General features: G+C 46.2%; 1 protein-coding gene across 5 annotated transcripts; it reads left to right on the top strand.

Annotated features, from left to right (window-relative positions):
• The first annotated feature begins 2,284 nt into the window (after positions 1 to 2,284).
• Positions 2,285 to 13,346, top strand: FAM217B (family with sequence similarity 217 member B). 5 transcript variants are annotated; one of them, XM_044455495.1, is made up of 5 exons: positions 2,285 to 2,659; positions 4,530 to 4,634; positions 5,301 to 5,412; positions 5,527 to 5,600; positions 10,595 to 13,346. In XM_044455495.1, the coding sequence occupies exons 2-5, from the start codon at positions 4,573 to 4,575 to the stop codon at positions 11,787 to 11,789; spliced, it is 1,443 nt and encodes a 480-aa protein (XP_044311430.1). In that variant the 5' UTR covers positions 2,285 to 2,659; positions 4,530 to 4,572; the 3' UTR covers positions 11,790 to 13,346. The 5 variants fall into 5 exon arrangements, with proteins under 5 accessions (XP_044311430.1, XP_044311432.1, XP_044311427.1 ...); XM_044455494.1 differs by having other exon boundaries at positions 2,587 to 2,664; XM_044455497.1 differs by lacking the exon at positions 4,530 to 4,634.
• The last annotated feature ends 3,829 nt before the right edge of the window (positions 13,347 to 17,175 follow it).

The raw sequence follows: 17,175 nt of genomic DNA, 5'->3' as shown, positions 1-17,175 counted from the left end.
GCCGGGGGAGTCGGGAGCCCACATGCAGCCGCGCTCAGGCTCTGTGCGGAGGAAGGCGTTCCCGGGCGGGTCCCTCGCTCCGCCGCCTCGCGTCGCAGGCGCGCCGAGGCCCCGAGCAGCCCCGGCCAGGCGCACAGAAGGGGGCCGCAGGTGCTCGCCGCCTTGCCGGGGAAGGGAGCCGCCCCGCGGGTCAGCTGACATCCCCAAAGTGCCCGGCCCCGCTGCCGCCGCGGGACGGCGCCGCCGCCCTCTGTGACGTCTCCGCGCACCGCCCCTCGTGGGCCTGGCTCAGCCCGCGCCTGCGCGCCACGAGGAGGGGAAGCCGCCGCACCCGCTCTTCCGCCCGCAACGCGGGGAGGGACGTGGGGTTTTTAAACGCGAGGAAGCAAAGACCGGGGCGGAGCGAAGACGGAGGGATTTGGGCAAGCGTGGGATGGATGCACTGCTCTGCCCCAGGGCAGTCCGTGGCAGTCGTGGCTATGCTGGGGCTTGAGCTAGGAGGAGACTGAAAAATCCCGCTGCCTTTCAAGTGTATTGATTACACGGACTCAGGGTGCTGCCCTATACGCACTTGCCGAGGAGTAAAACCCTTTTCATGAAGTGGAATTTATTGAGGAAGCAAGCTTCGAATTTGTGCTCTCCGTCTATTAATCCCTAAAATGCTCCAGTTCCAAAGAGTGTGTTTTTGCTTGCCAGGTTCCCTGGGTTATCCCTGAAACCTGGGCATCCTTGCATCCTGGTAAAATTTCTCTCCCGCCCGCCCCCCAACACACCCCAGCCGATTTCTTCAAAGCAACTATCTTGATTCAAAGCGAGTTAATTAGTGGTGCAATTCTATGCATGAAAGAAAAGAAACACAACTCCCAGGACTCACCAGCTGGCCATAAGCCTTTTTTCTGTCTGAACTTGCATAGGATTAAATTTTAAAATTAACAATATGTTGCAGCAACATTTATGAAATTATAATTCTTTTTTAATTGCCTATTACATATGATCACAGAAAAACTCCATCCTATAGTTTTTCTTGCAGAAAACCTTTTCCAGATTGAACTTTGTATATTCTAAAGAAAACTTGCAGGTGACCTGGAAGATTTCTTTGTGACCATTGTGATCTATAGGCTGATGCTACCTAACTTTCCTCTCCATTCAGAGTTTTACTGTTTTCAAGTATCCAACTGACCATGTAGCTATGCATCTGTCAAAAGTTTTATCTGCTAATTTCAACACATCAAGGTGCTCTACATTGCATAAGAGCAGTCAGGCTTTCCCTGGGTCAGTTGGCGATCCTAGGGACCATTCCACCTCCATTCACCCTTTGTCTGATATCGTCCTCTTTCCTATCTTAAATTCAGTATATCCATGACCAAACATCACACGTTCTCAGCCCTTATATCTTTGATTATTCTCTTTATCAGTGGAAATTGACACCAGTTCTGTTCCTGATGCCCACTGCCTCGCTTGATACTGTGTTTCAGTCACCACTCACCTTCATTCCCCATATTACTTTTCCCGCCAACTCGTATCACTTTTCCCTGTAAAACATTTGAAAATCTACTTCGTCTCCATCCCTGGGCTGAACTCGCTTTCACATTCTTGTCTTCTTTGACTAACACAAGCTACCACTTCTCCCAGCACGTTGTCACATCTCAGTCCTCCAAAAATCCTCAGCCAAAATAATTCACCTCCCCAAACCTTCTCCCCAGCCCATTATATGCAGTAGAATCATGTTTTCCACATCCTTAAATTCAGAACTATGTTGCACTCAAGCACGATGGACTGTGATTCTGGGTCTATCTTTGCAATGTTCCATCGAGTCAGGAGTGGGCAACTTCTGGACCTCCAGGATTTGTCTTCTTCTTTGGCCTATGGATCCAGATGACCACCCCGGGAGCAGCAAGGGGCCGGGGACAGCCGTAGCAAGCCCCTGTGGCTGTGATGAGGGTGCGAGAATTTAAGCGGACGTCCAATGCAAAATGGCGCGATGCCCTCATTTTCTCAACCAGCGCTGGCAGTCCGTCCTAACCGGCCGCGAAGAAGCCGAGACCCGTTCGCCGCGCGACAGTGAGCGACATCCCAAAGGGGCCGTCGGAGCACCGCAGCGCCCGGGCACGTCCGGCTCGGCGAGGCGCGCAACCCGCTCTGCGCACAGGTGGCGCTGCGCGGCTCTCTCCGGCGCCCACAATGCTTTGCGCCCGCCGCGACCTGCCCCCGCTCGTTGCTCAGCGGCGTCGAGGACCGGCGGGCGAGGAGCTCGCCGGGGGCCCCGGGGGAGCAGCAGCGGGGCGCGCGGTCTCGCGCAGCCGGCGGAGAGCGGCGATTCCGGGAAGCGCTCCGTTAGCAGCAGCGCAGTCCCGCCAAGAGCGATGCGTGGCGTTTGTTTACTGCAGCCGCCGCAGCCGCCGCCGTAGGATCTGTCGAGCCCCGTGCCTTGGCTGCACAGAGGGCTCCGCTGCTGGCGGCGCCGCAGATCTCCTTCGCGTCTGCTTTTGCACAAGCCCATATAAAAGCAAAAAGGGGACGAAGGGGTAGGAAGGAGAGAAGGAGATGTGCGAGCCCCGCTAGGATGGGGCCGGGCATTCGGGATTATCCCTTCTTGCTGCGCAGGGGCAGCCTGCGAAAGGACGTTTCGGTTCATGAAATCCACCAAGGAGAAGGAAGGGTAACGTAAGGATCTCGCTTGGCGCGTCTGGGTCTGTTTAAGGAGGTAGTTCAGTGGGAGGAGCGGGCCGCTGCTTATGAAGTTCCGTGAAAGAGCGGCAGCTGTTACGCATCTCCTTCTCTGATGCATTATGCTAGGACTTTGCAAAGACTCATAGGCATTATCGTGATTACATAATAATGCATATCCCGGTTCTTTTCCTCTTGAGAGGAAACCAAGGTGGCTTGCATAGCTCCATTTTAGTCTCACAACAACGACCCTGTAAGGTAGGCTGGTCTGAGAGGGAGTGACTGGCCCAAAGCTTCATGGCTGAGTGGGGACTAGAGCCCAGATCTGCCAGATCCCCAGGCTAACACACTGATCACCACTCTGGCTCTTCGTGTTTGTTTCTTGGCATTATTGACTAATACTGGGGCCAACAACCAAAATACCACACACACGCACAGGAAGCAGATTAAAATGCAGCATGAGCAATATACTTATGTGGTAGCGGATTGTTGTAACAAAAATACAGAATTAGAGAACCGGACTTTTTGTGGGGGATAATTGTTGGAAAGGAAGTGGGAGAACTGTCCAGTTTATAACACAAAATTAGAGCAGCATGCCTTGTTAGCTTGAGGACACACATGTGTTCACTGCCACTGTTTCCTTCCAGCCCATTATGCATCTGTCAGTGTTATGAATGTTTTGCTGTGTGACTGTCTTGAGTCAAAGCTTCAATTCAAAGTGGAAAACATTTAAAGAGGTTAAACTTTGCTGGTGTTCTGTAGGAGTAGCTGCTTTAAAATCAGATGGGCTACAAACTGCATCAGAAAGGCAAGCAAACATGTAGTATATGCCATTTCAAATAGCAAATGCAACATATCATTTAAGATCTAGAATGGATGCTAAATGTTAAAGTAAAGGCAGAAGAATAATCCTGCTGGTCCAGATGCAGGGTCTGGGCAACATTTTGCTTCTAGTACTACTAAGCAGATTTGTAGTGGTGTCTTTCCCCAGCATTTGGTATGTGCAGGTAGACTGCTTATGAACATGGAGGGTCCATAGAACTGATAGCTGTCTCTTTCTTGAATTTGGCTATTTAAAGCCCTCTGAGTATGTGGGCTTAACATGTGGCAGAGAATTCCTTTTAAGTTAACTGTGTGCTGTATAATGCACGCCTTACTATTGCAGGAGAATACATTATACTGGAGTTTGACCACTGGTCCATCTAGCCAAGTATTGTTGTGACTGCCTGATAGCAGCGCTCCATTGGGTTTAACTTACCTTCTTGAGGTGCTGAGCATTGAATCTGGGACCTTCCGTGTGCAAAGCAACCACTCTACCATGGAGAGGTGGCCTTCCGTCGCTCCTCTGCACGTTCACACAAACTGTAATAATAAACATATATTGCCTTTTACTTCATTATGTGGGTTAGAGGACCATTTTTGATTCCTGCACAGCTGTCCACATGTTCAACAAGAGACAGTGACCCAGTTTGCATGATCACAGGGTGTTTGATAACCATTCCGGTCATGCCGTTTGCATGCCTGCTGGTCTTACGTACATAAACGCCTTTGCCAGGGTTGCTTGCTGTCCATACCTGGCAACAGTCCTTTGCTTGGGCTGCTTAAAGAACCACCCATCAGACCAAGGGTTTGTTAACCACTCCCATCATCCACCCTTGCCTGCTTCAGATATCACAGGAAATGGCGCTGTTAAAGGCCATCTGGCCTGCTTGGAGTAGATGTAAATTATTAACCAGCCCATGTTTGTGTGAACTGATCAGTAAATTATAAGGTACTTGAAAGTTACCTACTGGCCTTAGGACTCCCACATTATCATTCTCCTTTACATCTTTGTGTTTTTTTCTTTATCTTAAAACCCACAGCATCTAATACGGAGTATTTGCATATGTGGACACCAGTGGTGGCATGTTTCTATTGGCATTTCCCGCACCCTTTCCTGCCAAGGCAGCATCACAAAAACCAACACAGTAGGAAGTCCTTATATTTTGAATAATTATTGTCTGGAAAATTGTACAATAGTGGCACATGGGCATGAGTCAGAATCCTGGGGGGTTGAATAAGGGAAACCATCTGGTTGTCAGCAAATAGGGATAATTGTCTTGACTTCTTGATGGAAACATTTGAATTACTTCTTGAATTACTTGACTTCTTGATGAAAACATTTTCAGGCTCCCAGAACTGTTGACAAAGCAGAAACAGGGAGAGAACCTTGGAAAACATAGCAAACTAAAACTGGCTTTCCTTTAATCTTTTTCTAAAGTCAAGAATTTTTGGTTGTTTAGGGAGAGAGGGAGAGATAGGAAGTTCTAACCTTGGTATCAGCTGCAAGTTGAGAAATCTCTGCAGTGCAATTCTTTCATAGCTAATGTTGCATAAATCTCCACAAACCCAGCATACAAATAGTAAAAAGATATAAAATAAAGCATTTCAGCTAATGAAAATTCTACATGGATCTTTTTTACTCTCATCTGTAAGACTAACAACCATAGAAGAATTACAGAGATTTTTAGCATAAGTTGAAATGTCTGCAAACTGTGAATATATAAGCTCATTCTGTTGAGGTAAAGAATTGCTTGTGTGATTTTTTAAAAAAACATGAATCTCTGAAAATAGCTCTTTTTAATCACTACAAGTTCCAGTGGAGGAAAGAGCCATCCAAGTGCCAAGGAACCAAAGAAATCACCACCCCATGTAAGAACTTCTTCCAACAGACCAGCCAAAAATCTTCCTGCTGTTAGTGAAAAGGTGAAGATTCTTAAATTCATGTTTTGTGCACATTATTCATAGGCATAAGAGGGTTTTTTTCTTTATTGCAATTATAATTACACAGTTATTAATATCTTTTGGTCTTGCTGTCAGGTTACAGAAAACAGACAGATAAATGTTCACTGGAAAGAAAAAAGCCGCTTTTGTGAAGATCATCAACAAAACAGGTAATGTTTTATTTATTTATTTATTTTTCGATTTGTATCCTTTTTCCTACAAAGGGCTCAAGGCAGCTTATATCATTCTCCTCCTCCATCTTATCCCCAGAACAACAGCCCTGCGAGGTAGGTTGGGCTGAGAGTCTGTGACTGGCCCAAAGTCATCAGGTGGCTCCATGGCCGAGCGGGGAGTAGAACCCAGATCGTCTGAGTCCCAGTCCCATGCTCTTAACCACTACACCACACTGGCTCTCTGTTTCTTTGATATGCGTTCAACTGTGGAAGAGAATGGTGTGTAATGTTGCTGAAAAGAGAGGGAATGGCTATGAGCAGGAAGAAACATAAAGATAAGTATGGTCAAGGTTTGCGGAATTTCCAGGAATGGGATATGAAAGTGGATTTCAAGGACTGGCCGGCTGCAAATGTATCCTCTTTTGGAAACACGGCCCAGCAGTGGGTTGCCATTCAACTCCTTTCTTTCTTTGATGATGCTAGTCCTTAATTGCCTGTTTATGGCAATTAGATCCATGCTGTAGATGGTCAGATGGAAGGATAACCCTGTTAGGTCTGCTGGTTATTTCAGTGGGCTTCAGTACAATCAGCCATGGCCTTCTTGGCTGTTCAAGCTGGAGACCATGGTCTTTGGTCTTCCATGATTTTATTCCTGCCCGGATGGCCAATTCCAAGATGTTGGAAGGAAGTGACAATTGCTCTGCCCTGTGTATACTTGCTGCTCTGAAAGTGTAGCCCTTTTTCCTCTGAAACATTCAGTGAGGTCCAACAGGGTTGCGGCTGGAAGAGAAAGTTCCTAGTTAGAGGCCCACACAGATGTTATTGTAGCTATGCATATGGATCTTTTGGTTGTGGTCTAGTGAAGAAGCACAGTTCTGCTGCTGCTAGTGTCTTCCTGAAGAATTCAGGAAGGCTTCTGTAGGGATATATAGGTTTCTTCCACAGGGAGATGTGTCAGATTGTTCAGCAACTGAGTTCCTTATGAAGTCAGCTCATCCAAGTGGACTGGTTTAGTTCAAGGGGAGGCCACTTGGTGCTCTCCAGGTAATCTGGACTATTTCAGCTGTCAGCCCCAGCGAGAACTGAAATGGGGTGGGGGGAGATGAACCCATGGCTAGCAAACTTAGGCTTCTTCAGGGTGTGTGAATTTGTGCTTGTGACTACAGCTTTGACCTTGAGAAACGGCTACTTCAACACTTCAGTGGCAGCCACTGTGGGCTGGATGCATGCTTATTTAATTTTCACATCAAAGAATACATTTTGTTTCCTTACATGCTGGCAAGTTGTCAGGTGCTTCTTATTCACTGTATACTAATTAGGCAAAGTCCTAAAATAGGAGCCCTTTTGGAACATATCTTCAGAACAAGAGAGAGAGAGAGAAACTCACACAATCAGGAACATAGCTGGGCTGAGATGAATTGAATAGCACTGATCCAAGCATGGCATTTGTCTAAGCAGCCAGTGAATGTCTATGTTTACTTTTGTATCTCTCTCCCTTAATATAAATGCCAGGTTTTCATTTCAGTTCCAAATTGTAATTCATTTGCTCCACCTTAATGATTAAATATATTGTTAACATATCCACATCTGCTTAAGCTCAAAGGTACAATTCAGTGTACTTACTAAATCATGCTTTAAACAGCTTTTCAGGATACCCTGCCCTCATAGACTGCCTTGCAAGACTCTAAATCACATGAAAATAGAATTAAAATTTCAACATGTAAACCACAAAATAATAGGAAGGGGTGGATGATGAGAACCACCAGCAGCAGATTATTGTTTTTTCAAGTACAACAATGTCTTTTCCAAGTACAACAGAACTCAGTGAAGCATGTCTCCCGAATTTGCATTTTAAAGCCATTTGTGGTCAAGCCATATGCACCTCCTTGCGAAAGGTGTTCCAAAAGTGTGGGCTGCTGGCTAGAAGCCTTGTCCTCATCACCTGCCGACCCAGCAGCTCTTCTTGGTGGACCAGGGAGTAGGGTCTCTGGCACTGATCTTGACACTTGGGATGCTCATGGGGTGGAGGGTAGGATCCAGACAATCTAAAAGACCGAACACTGAATGTTTAATTGGGCTATGCAGAGTAAATTCCATAGAACTTGATGGGTCTCATCTCAGCATAAAGAATGTGCTAGATTGTCTTATACCATGCAAATAGGCTACTAAAAGACTGGGGGATTCTCATTAGAATTGAATAGTCAGTTCCCAGGTGTGCTGTAGATATGCACAATCCTATGTCTAGTCTAGTCGAAAGTAAAAACCACTCAGTTCAAGGGAATTTTGAATGGGAGTCCCTGGTATGTGTCCATAGAGTTTCAGCATTAACTGGTTTCTCCTCGTCCATGTTTTAGTAAGTAAGCATGCTTTTTAAATAGGAAATAACCCTCTTTGTATATTTAACAGTAAAAACTGTAGTGGTCACATTCTGGATGAGACCTTCAAGGCATATGTAATCCAGGGTAGACATGTCATGAGTGGAGCTGCCTTGAGCCGGGGTTCAGACCAGATGGCCCAGGAGGCCCCTTCTGACTCGCTCTGTTTCTATGTTTTTATGTTTCCATAAATGGCTTTAGCACAGAACAGATCACTATATTTAAATAACTGGAGCTTCTGTTCAGTGCTCTTTGCAAAGTTGTTAATCTCTGAGGTCAGGGATTTTTCCACAAACAGTACTAAGTTGTTGGTCCTTCTGCGTAAGTTGTGGTTAAAATAGCTGCCTAATTCACAGAGAAAGTCAAGGGGTAGGCAGATGCAAATACAAGAGAAGGCAGGGCTGGTACACCTTTCATAACAGACACGACGGCTCTTCAACACCCGCTGAAATTTGCTGTTTTGCACAGCTCTTAAAGATGCAGAAGCCCTGCCTTCTTTCCTTTGGCCACTCTGTTCCTGGAGGCTGGCTACACTCACACAAGATGGTCGTGTGTGAGTGCAGGGCTTCTGCATGGTTACCATAGTTGATGGTTTTTAGCCATGCGCTACCTGACAAAAAGTTGAGTGGCTTCAACTTCATCATGGGTTCCATCCTCCATACTAAGTCCTCCTGCTGTTATCATGTATCCCATAAGCCACTGTGCCTGAGATTCAGTCCCAAGGTGCATCACTCCTGGCCTAAATTGCCTGCCTCTTCCACATCAGTCCACACATAAAAGTTGGATGACTTGAGTGGCTCCTGCAGTTGCTCCTCTTTCCAGAGGATTTCATGGTACCAGGACTGTGAAAACCATGAATCTGGGTTCAGTCACCATGGCAAGCCATAGTGTTACAGAGAAACCACAGAACAAACCATTGTTTCTTACAGTGGTTTCTAAAGATCAAACTTACCATGGTGAAACACCATGAGTGGTTTAAGACAACCAACCAACCATGCTAAACCCCCCCCCACTGTGGTTTGTTGTCCTATCTGACCCTAGCCACCGAGTGGTAAACATAGAACCATAGAAACAGAGCGAGTTAGAAGGGGCCTCCTGGGCCATCTAGTCTGATCCCCGGCTCCAGCCGTCTCTGCTCATGACATGCCCACCATGTGCATGTCCAGCCTTTCTTTGAACACCCTTACCAATGGGGCCTCAACCACCTCCCATGGAAGCCCATTCCACACCCTCGGGGTCCTAACTGTCAGGAAGTGCTTCCTGCCATCTAAATGGAACCTTGGTTCCCTGAGCTTTGCTCTGTTGGAGCGCGTCCTGCCTTCCTCTGCAGGGGAGAACAGGTCTCTACCCATCTCTGTGTGACATCCCCTCACAGACCTGTATGTCGCCAACATATCCCCTCTGAGTCTCCTCTTCTCCAGGCTGAAGAGACCCAGTTCCCTCAGTCTCGCCTCATACCCCATCCCCTGCAAACCGGCCACCAGCCTTGTGGCCCGACGCTGCACTGACTCGTATCCTTTCTGTAATGAGGGGCCCAACACTGAGCACAGTACTCCAGTTGCAGGCGCACCAGAGTCATATAGAATGGCAGTAATACCTCTCTCGATCTAGAAGCACACCTTCAAGACGGTCCAGTCTCAGCTCTTGAGATCTCATCTTTGTTGTCCTTGAGAAATGCCTGCTGCTGCAAAGTGTGCAGGGTCTGGACTTCATTTAGTGATGGTGCAGAGACTGTTATTTTCAAACTGGCTCAAGTTGCCCAAACCTTTATAGTCAGTGCTTCAAGCAGAATAAATAATAAATCAATCTAAATCTGCAATTACAGGGCCAAAGGATTGCATTATGCTTTATTAGTAGATATAGTGTTGCATTAGCTTTGGAGTTGGTAAAAAAGCACTGAGTCTAATACATTTAAACTATAAATAATTCTGGCTGCAATCCCATACTGCTGTATCTTTAGCAAGCCCCAGTGAATTTATTGGTGCCATTTTTGGACGTATAGGACTGCAATGTAAATACAAGGTTTTTGGGAAGGATACCTCACAAGATATAGGAATAATTTTGAGTCCTCAGTTGCAATTATACTTCATCAAGGTGGGCCACTAATACTCTCTGCTTTGATGAAAATACTGATGAGATTACACTTCCAAAAATGCCCTCAATGCCTCAGATAGCAGATACACTGGACTGCCAGCTCAGTTACTTTGGCATATGCACCCAAAATACAATGGAACATATCTCCCATTGTGTTCTCTGTGTCCATTGATAAAACACCCAAATAAAATTTCTTGTCCAGCTCTCAAACTACTTTATTGGGTTTTACAGATGTTCTACCTCTGAGTTGAAATGGCTCAATTTCTTATTTCTAGGATAATCTTGTTTGCAGTGGTGGCTGAAAAACTTAGAGATAATTGTGTACAGACCATCACAGTAAAGACCACCTGATGTAACAACCAAGATATTTATGAAACCTTTTGTGGCTACTTTGTATTATTTCCTTGTGTCATATTTGTTGATGCATTTTGTCTTTCCTATCTTTGTTCTCTGATTCTAATCAGACATTTGTGATTATATTAAAAAAGACTGATTCTTGTTAATATTTCTTTTCTCATCTAGAATAGCAAGCGTTTGCACTTCCTCATCTAGAGCATCACGGTTAAAAAAGGAGCCTCTGGTTAGAAAGCAGGATGAAGTTGGACCAAGCAAAATCTCTGCGCCATTTAAAGATGTTTCGTGGAGTGAGTCCAGCAGGGCGGAAGGCGCGCTGTCCCAGAGCTTTCCCTGTGAACAAAAAAGGAGCTCAGAGAGCCACTCGGGGGGGCAGCTGGCTGAAGCCAGCTCCTGCAGTCTGATGTATCAGGGCGCGTCTGCTGATGCAATGTTTCTTGACTTTAAATCCATGCAGATTTTGAAAGAGGATTCGGATGAGGACAGTGCCAGTGATCTTTCTGACTCCGAGAGAATCCCCATCCCCCCTTCCCCCTGCACGCCCCCGAAGCTTGACCTCCGAGCAGAAGAAATCGACCCTCTTAGCTTTGAGCACCTCTTTGATGAAAAGTTTAAGCAATCGGACTACTATTACCCCGACTTTCTCCCACCCCCTTTCAACACCTGGGACCTGAAAGGGCTTGCAGCGTTTGTCAACACGGAGTGCAGGTCAGAGCCACGACCGGAGCCGGTGGGCTTCCTTGAGAGGTACGTTGATCGGCTTCTGGAGCTGGAGTGGCTTCAGATGCAAACCATCCAAGCGGAGAAGGGGAAGGCGGCCAAAGCTAGGCCTCAGACTGCTCCGAGCGCCCTCCGGACATTAAAAAGCCCTGGCAAGAGCAAGTCTTTGCACAGTCCTTTGCCAAGCAAACAGCTGACACCGCATGAGAGCTTTGCAAGACTCTCCACGGGCCATGCAGGTCCCAGGAGAGATTTGCGTGGGGAAAGAGCCAGTCAGTTTCTCCCCTATGAGGGCCCCCCTAAGGCAGCTGAAGCCTCTTGCAGCTCGTCATCAGCCCACGAGGGACATTCTTGCGAAGGGAGGAGGGAGGCGAAAAAGCGGACCGCCCCCAGGCAGCAGCTGGGTGGGAGGCACCATTCTGAGAGCAGTGCCATGATCCAGGGGGCAGGCAACATGAGACCCCACAAACCCCCCTCCTCGTTTCATAGCTCAGCAGTCCCTCTCAAGGGGCTCCCGGCCCACGCATGCACAAATCCCAAGAAGAATGGGAATGCAAATACTTACGTTTCCTCCAAAAAAGCTGCAGCAGACAAGAAGCTGAAAGTGAATGATGTGAAACAGACCCCGCGGAAGTTTAAGTAACTGTGCCAGAGCGCGTTCTGTGTATTGTTGTGAGGCTGAGAAGCCCTCTCAGTGTGTGATGGAAAGCTAGATCAGTGGCTTAGGCACTGGGAGGCAGCGGCTACCGGGCCGATGCGCCCTCCCATCATGTCTTCGGGGACCATGTTTGGATTCACCCCTTCCAAAGCAGCCATCCTCTCAGTGGACAGCCAGTGCAGAGGCTGTTGGGCTGTGTTTGGTTCCAAGCATTGCTTCTGGAAGGACTCCAAAGCATGCCTCAGAGCCCACTTCATCTTGTTCCCACACTTTTCTACCTTGAGAGATTTGGTCCTGGGAAGGCTGGCCGGCAAACTGCATTTTTTTCCTGCAGAAGTTAAAGGTTTTGCAGTCAGTTTTTATAGGGGAAGCTTGCAGTGAGGGAAGACGCCCCTACAATTCTTCCATGGAAGTGTATTCTTTGGTAAAACGGAGGTGCCCCCGTAAGAAAATAGCATTAGTTTTCAAACTGGTATACCTTTTCTCTTGGTTTGCAGTGCCTATTGAGCTCAACATAGAGGAGCACTTGCAGCAATTTTATGTGATCTTCTAACTTTGGGGTGGTGTTTCACCATTAAAAATGATGGTGTCCACTGGTAAATTATGGTGTGAACCATAATTTACAAATTATGGTGTAAACTGGTTTATATTAGGGCTTGTTTGGGAGGTTTTTTTCCTTTGTTTGGTTTTTGGATTTCTTTGTTTTGTTGCAACAGCTTTTCCAGACTACTTTTCAGATATACTCAAGGCATCCCAAAGGCCCTGGTATTTGGAGATACTTGAAATTTATTTGTTTGTTTGTTTATTTATTTATTTATTGCATCCCTACATATGTAGGGGAGCTTTAAATATAATGTTTGAACATTCCTTGTTTGTGCATTCAAATAAGGACACTTCTGGAGGCAGCTGAGTGTGTGGTTTAGTTCGACTATGGTACATGTTGCATGGGCATAGGGAAGTGATGGTGCCTTTGAGGAGTCATGCCAGCTAGCTTTGGGGTAGGATCGGTGATGGTGTGGTGCAGTGGAGACGACGATCTGGGAGAAAGTAGGATGGCCATTTGGAGAGGAGAGGATGGTCTTCTGTTTGAAGGTCTAGACCGTCCAAGTCCAGTTTAAAGTTAAAGAAGAAGCAGATCTGGACAGCTGATTAGGCTGGACTAAGGAGTCAGGGGAGGGTGGAAGGCGTCCGGGTTTGCTCTCCTGGTGACAAAAGCACAAAGCATCCTATGCTCTGTGGGTATATCGTGAAGCTGGCATTGCGTTTCCGTAAGCGGCGCCTGGAGCAGATTTGACTTCTTCGTTGGCAGCTTCCTGGCAAAATTGCTTATGCCACATCTCCTAGCTTCATCATTATACATGTATAATTTTTTATCTTATCCCAGCAGAAAATATTGTCTCTACAGCACAGTAAAGCATCTTCCACCAGCCCTCCGTCAAAAGGTTCTTTATTTTCCAGGTAGCAGGAAAATTTAAATAATACAGAATGTTTGCTTCATTCACTGTTGATGGAGTTTCTGCTGCACAGCACTGGAATTATCAAGTGAGGAGAATTAAAGCACACCTGTTACCCCCTTTCACAGCTAGTTTACAATTCCTGCCATATTGTTTGTGATGCCTTACCAGGTTTGACCCCAAGCCAGCGAGCTTTATCTATGCAACGTCAAAGACCTTCACATTCAGTTATTGCTCTCTTGGGAGCTGAAATGTAGGGTTCTAAGGGTATCATTATCCTCAGCAAATGTAAGTCTGGAAGCATCATGCCCCTGAGCAAGGACCGGCCCAGTTGATGCCTTGACATATCAGCAGCGTGTTATGCACAAAAACATTATGGCCAAGAAAGACACCAAACACCTTGACTCACCAAGAACTGGGGCACACGTTAATGGCTTTTGCAGAGGACTCTGGCCTCTCCTTTGTAGTCATAGAATCACAAAATAGTAGAGTTGGAAGAGGCCAAAGGGCCCCTCCCCTTGTTCAGTCTAGGGCTCCAGGGCAAACCATCCCTCTCAGGTGGCTGTCCAGCTGCATCTTGAAAGCCTCCAGAGTGGGAGAGCCCACCACCTCCCTAGGTCATTGGTTCCATTGTCTTACTGCTCTAACAGTCAGGCAGTTCTTCCTGGTGGTTAGCTGGAATCTGGCTTCCTGGAAATTGTGCCTGTTATTCCATGTGCTGCATTTATTTATTTAGCATATGGCATATATTGCCAGGGAGTCTGCAATGTTGTACACACAGGAGAAGTTCTGGCGCCTGCAGTCGCTAGTCTGTTATTGCGCCAGTGCACCACTGGGGGGGGGGGGCAAACTAGCTTAGCACCAGTTGGCCAGCAATATTCTTGTTGAAGTCAGTTCATTCAGAGCTTTTCTCTGCCAATCCTCCGCCAAGTTCATCCAGGCAGATCCAGCACTGGTGCTTGCTTTCATTGCAAACGAAGCCAGCTGCGCTCTGGGATGATCAAGAAGAGATCCCGACCTTCCTCTCTGTGACAGCCTTTCAAGGACTTGAAGAGTGCGATCATAAGCTCTCCTCAGTCTTCTCTTCAGCAGGCTGAACATGCCCTGTTCTCTCAATCTCTCCACATAGCAAACTAGCAAAAAGCGGGCTAGATGGAAAAGTTATTAGGTGGATCCAGATTGGCTACAGGTCTGAAGACTGCATGCGCCTATCCTCAAGTTTAAGCAAGCATTTGTGGTCGCTGTGCAGCTGCTCGAAATAGCTGCCTTCATAATAACTAGTAGAACTTACCTTACAGTCTGAAATCATGGTGCTTTGCAGTTCCTTTCTGTCGGGCATTGGCAGTCAACACATGAAGGAGGAGTGGAAAAATGCAAACTTTTGCTACAGTGGAACATGGGTGCATTCTCCTAGGTGTTATGAAGGGGAGTACTAGACACCCTGCTATGATTTTTGGCGGCAGTTCTGCATTTATCCCAGTGACTGGTTTGGCTCTCCGCGGATGCACTCCTTTGCTCATAGTTGTGGCCAGCTCTGCTTGGCATACTCAGAACCCTCCAGAAACCTAGCTCAGAACAGAGAACATTAAACAGAAGTGGAATACCTCCATCTCTACTGCTGCTGCTTTAGAAAGGCCGAACTGAAAGGTCTACAGGGCTTCCAAAAGATGGCCATGTTTTGTCAGGTCTTCAGGGGGAAATGAATCCAGTTGAGAGAAGTACTGATTCAGAGCCAGTATTCCAATATTTTAAAAAGGGTTACAAAAGGTTCAAGTCATGGCCCTGTGCACCTGTGCCTTGCTTCTGGCGCACCCACAGAGCTCCTCACTCTTCAAGGCTTCTTGCCTTTGCTTGCATGGACGATCTGCAGGGGCATAACTCTGCTCATGCAAAGATGGATGCTCTTCTAGAGTTCATGTGGAAGCTCCGTACACACCAGAACTCTGTGTATGCACCAGAGTACACAAGAGGCCGTGCACCAGAGTTATACTTTTCTTGCTTGGAAAGAATATATTTATGTAAAGTCTCTGAAAAATGTTCCTTATTCTTCTGTACAATCAGTTCAGTAAAATGTGATGATGCAAGTTTATATGACAGTTCAGTTTCAGGCAGCTATTATTTTAAGGAAGGTAAACAAGCAAATTCAGCTATTTATATCTGTATTTATGCAGTTTTTTTCCTTTTCTTTTGGTTGAATTTGTACTGTAATGCTGAATGGTATCTTCTTTATATTTCTCCCCATTGCCTGACCTCAGCATCATAATCTATAAGAGCATGAAATGTGCGATGTTAAAGCATTTATTAAAATAGTAATAAAATAAGCTATATTGTTATACCTGTACTGTGAGATGTCGTATTCTCAGGAATGGCTGATTTTCTTTTTCAACTTCATGTTTTTCCAGTTCATCTTCAGCCTTAACTGTGTTACTAGAAGACAGCAAATGCTCATAGATATTGTCACTGTGAATATATATTTTAAAGAGACCTTTCTGTACATTCAGGCACAGCCTGGCCAAATGTTAAAAAAAAATCTGCTTTCTCTGTCGATCCTTCCCCCACTCCCCCCCAAAATAATAATAATAATAATAATAATAATAATAATAATAATAATAATAATAAATTTTTGTGTAGGGCTTTGAATTACCTCACTTGGAAGTGGGTTTTTTTAAAAAAACCTGCATGCAGTAACTATGTCTAAGTGCCTGTTAAAGTCTCGTGTGGTGTTTGCTAAAGCTAAATGTATAACAATGTTTGTTTGTTTGTTTGATTTCTATACCACCCATAGCTGAAGCTCTCTGGGCAGTTTACAACAAAGTATATAAACAATAAAGAACAAGAGATAAAAATGATCAAGAATTAAGAATTAATTTAATATCGCATCGGACATTAAAAGATAAAACAAGATCCAGCCAAGAGTAAAAGAAAGGCACCTTGATAATTGGATCAGGCCCCTGAATGACCAAGGTGGTAGTTAAAAGCCTTTGAAAAGAGGCGTCTCGACCAGCCATGGATGGATGGCAAATGGAGGGCAAGGCAGGCCACAACAGGGAGGTTGTTCCAAAGATGGGGCGCCACCACCGAAAAGGCCTAGCACTAGTTGTCACCCACCAAGCTTGCCACATTTACGCAGCACTTGCCCCCAGTGTGCAAAACGCTCCATCTTAGGCATCCTCCTCACAACCCCTGTCCGGTAGTCACTTACCACCTTGCAGATGGTGCTGTGGGCGTGGAATTAGAGCAGCTTGCCTTGGGCTGTTCGGTGAGTTCACTGATGACCCGAGATCGAGTTTTGTAGCTCAAGCCAGGAACTACCCATGCACCTGGCTCCACTGGTTCCCAACCTTTTGGGGCTCCGCAAGCAGTTCTGGGATCTCAGGTCTTGTGAACACCCTCACAGAATGGCTGCCATGGTGGATGACAAGACACTTATTCCCCAGAAGGCAAAAAACAGTGCTGAAGGACAGTACCTTGAAATATGCTGGACTTCCAGTTTTAAAAGAAAGCAAGAGCACGATCTGCTAGTTGAAGTCTGCGCTCAACTTCGACTGGAAGGACTGAAACATGCAGTGGGCAAGCGGAAACCGTTCTGGAAACTGGTGGTGTTGGTGCAGCTTGCATAATGCCACCTGCTAAATGCAGAGGTACGTTTTGCATTGAGGTTCACAGCTCCATGTCTTCTTCTTTATGCTGCATTAACGGGTAAATAATGCAATCTCAGCATTCCAGTAATAGGCACAATACTTGCAAAACATTTTTGCCCACTTTAACTTAATTGTTACTATTTTCCTCTAGTGAGGAATGCAAGGCAACTTACATACCTCTATTTTATCCTCACCACAACAACCCTGTGAGGTAGGTTGGCCTGAAAGGAAGCAACTAGCTCAAAGTCGTCCAGTGACCTTCATGGCTGAGTGGAG

This window comes from Varanus komodoensis, unplaced genomic scaffold (genome assembly GCF_004798865.1).
Source record: "Varanus komodoensis strain SLA01 unplaced genomic scaffold, ASM479886v1 scaffold8, whole genome shotgun sequence".
Taxonomy (NCBI): domain Eukaryota; kingdom Metazoa; phylum Chordata; class Lepidosauria; order Squamata; family Varanidae; genus Varanus; species Varanus komodoensis.
Note: the sequence above shows the minus strand (reverse complement) of the source record. Positions and strands in the feature narration are given on the sequence as shown.

Coding starts and splice junctions, on each gene's coding strand:
- FAM217B (XM_044455492.1), top strand. CDS start 2,564: ATGGGGCCGGGCATTCGGGATTATCCCTTCTTGCTGCGCAGGGGCAGC. Junction 2,665..5,300: donor CAAGGAGAAGGAAGGGTAAC/GTAAGGATCTCG, acceptor AATCACTACAAG/TTCCAGTGGAGGAAAGAGCC. Junction 5,413..5,526: donor TTCCTGCTGTTAGTGAAAAG/GTGAAGATTCTT, acceptor TCTTGCTGTCAG/GTTACAGAAAACAGACAGAT.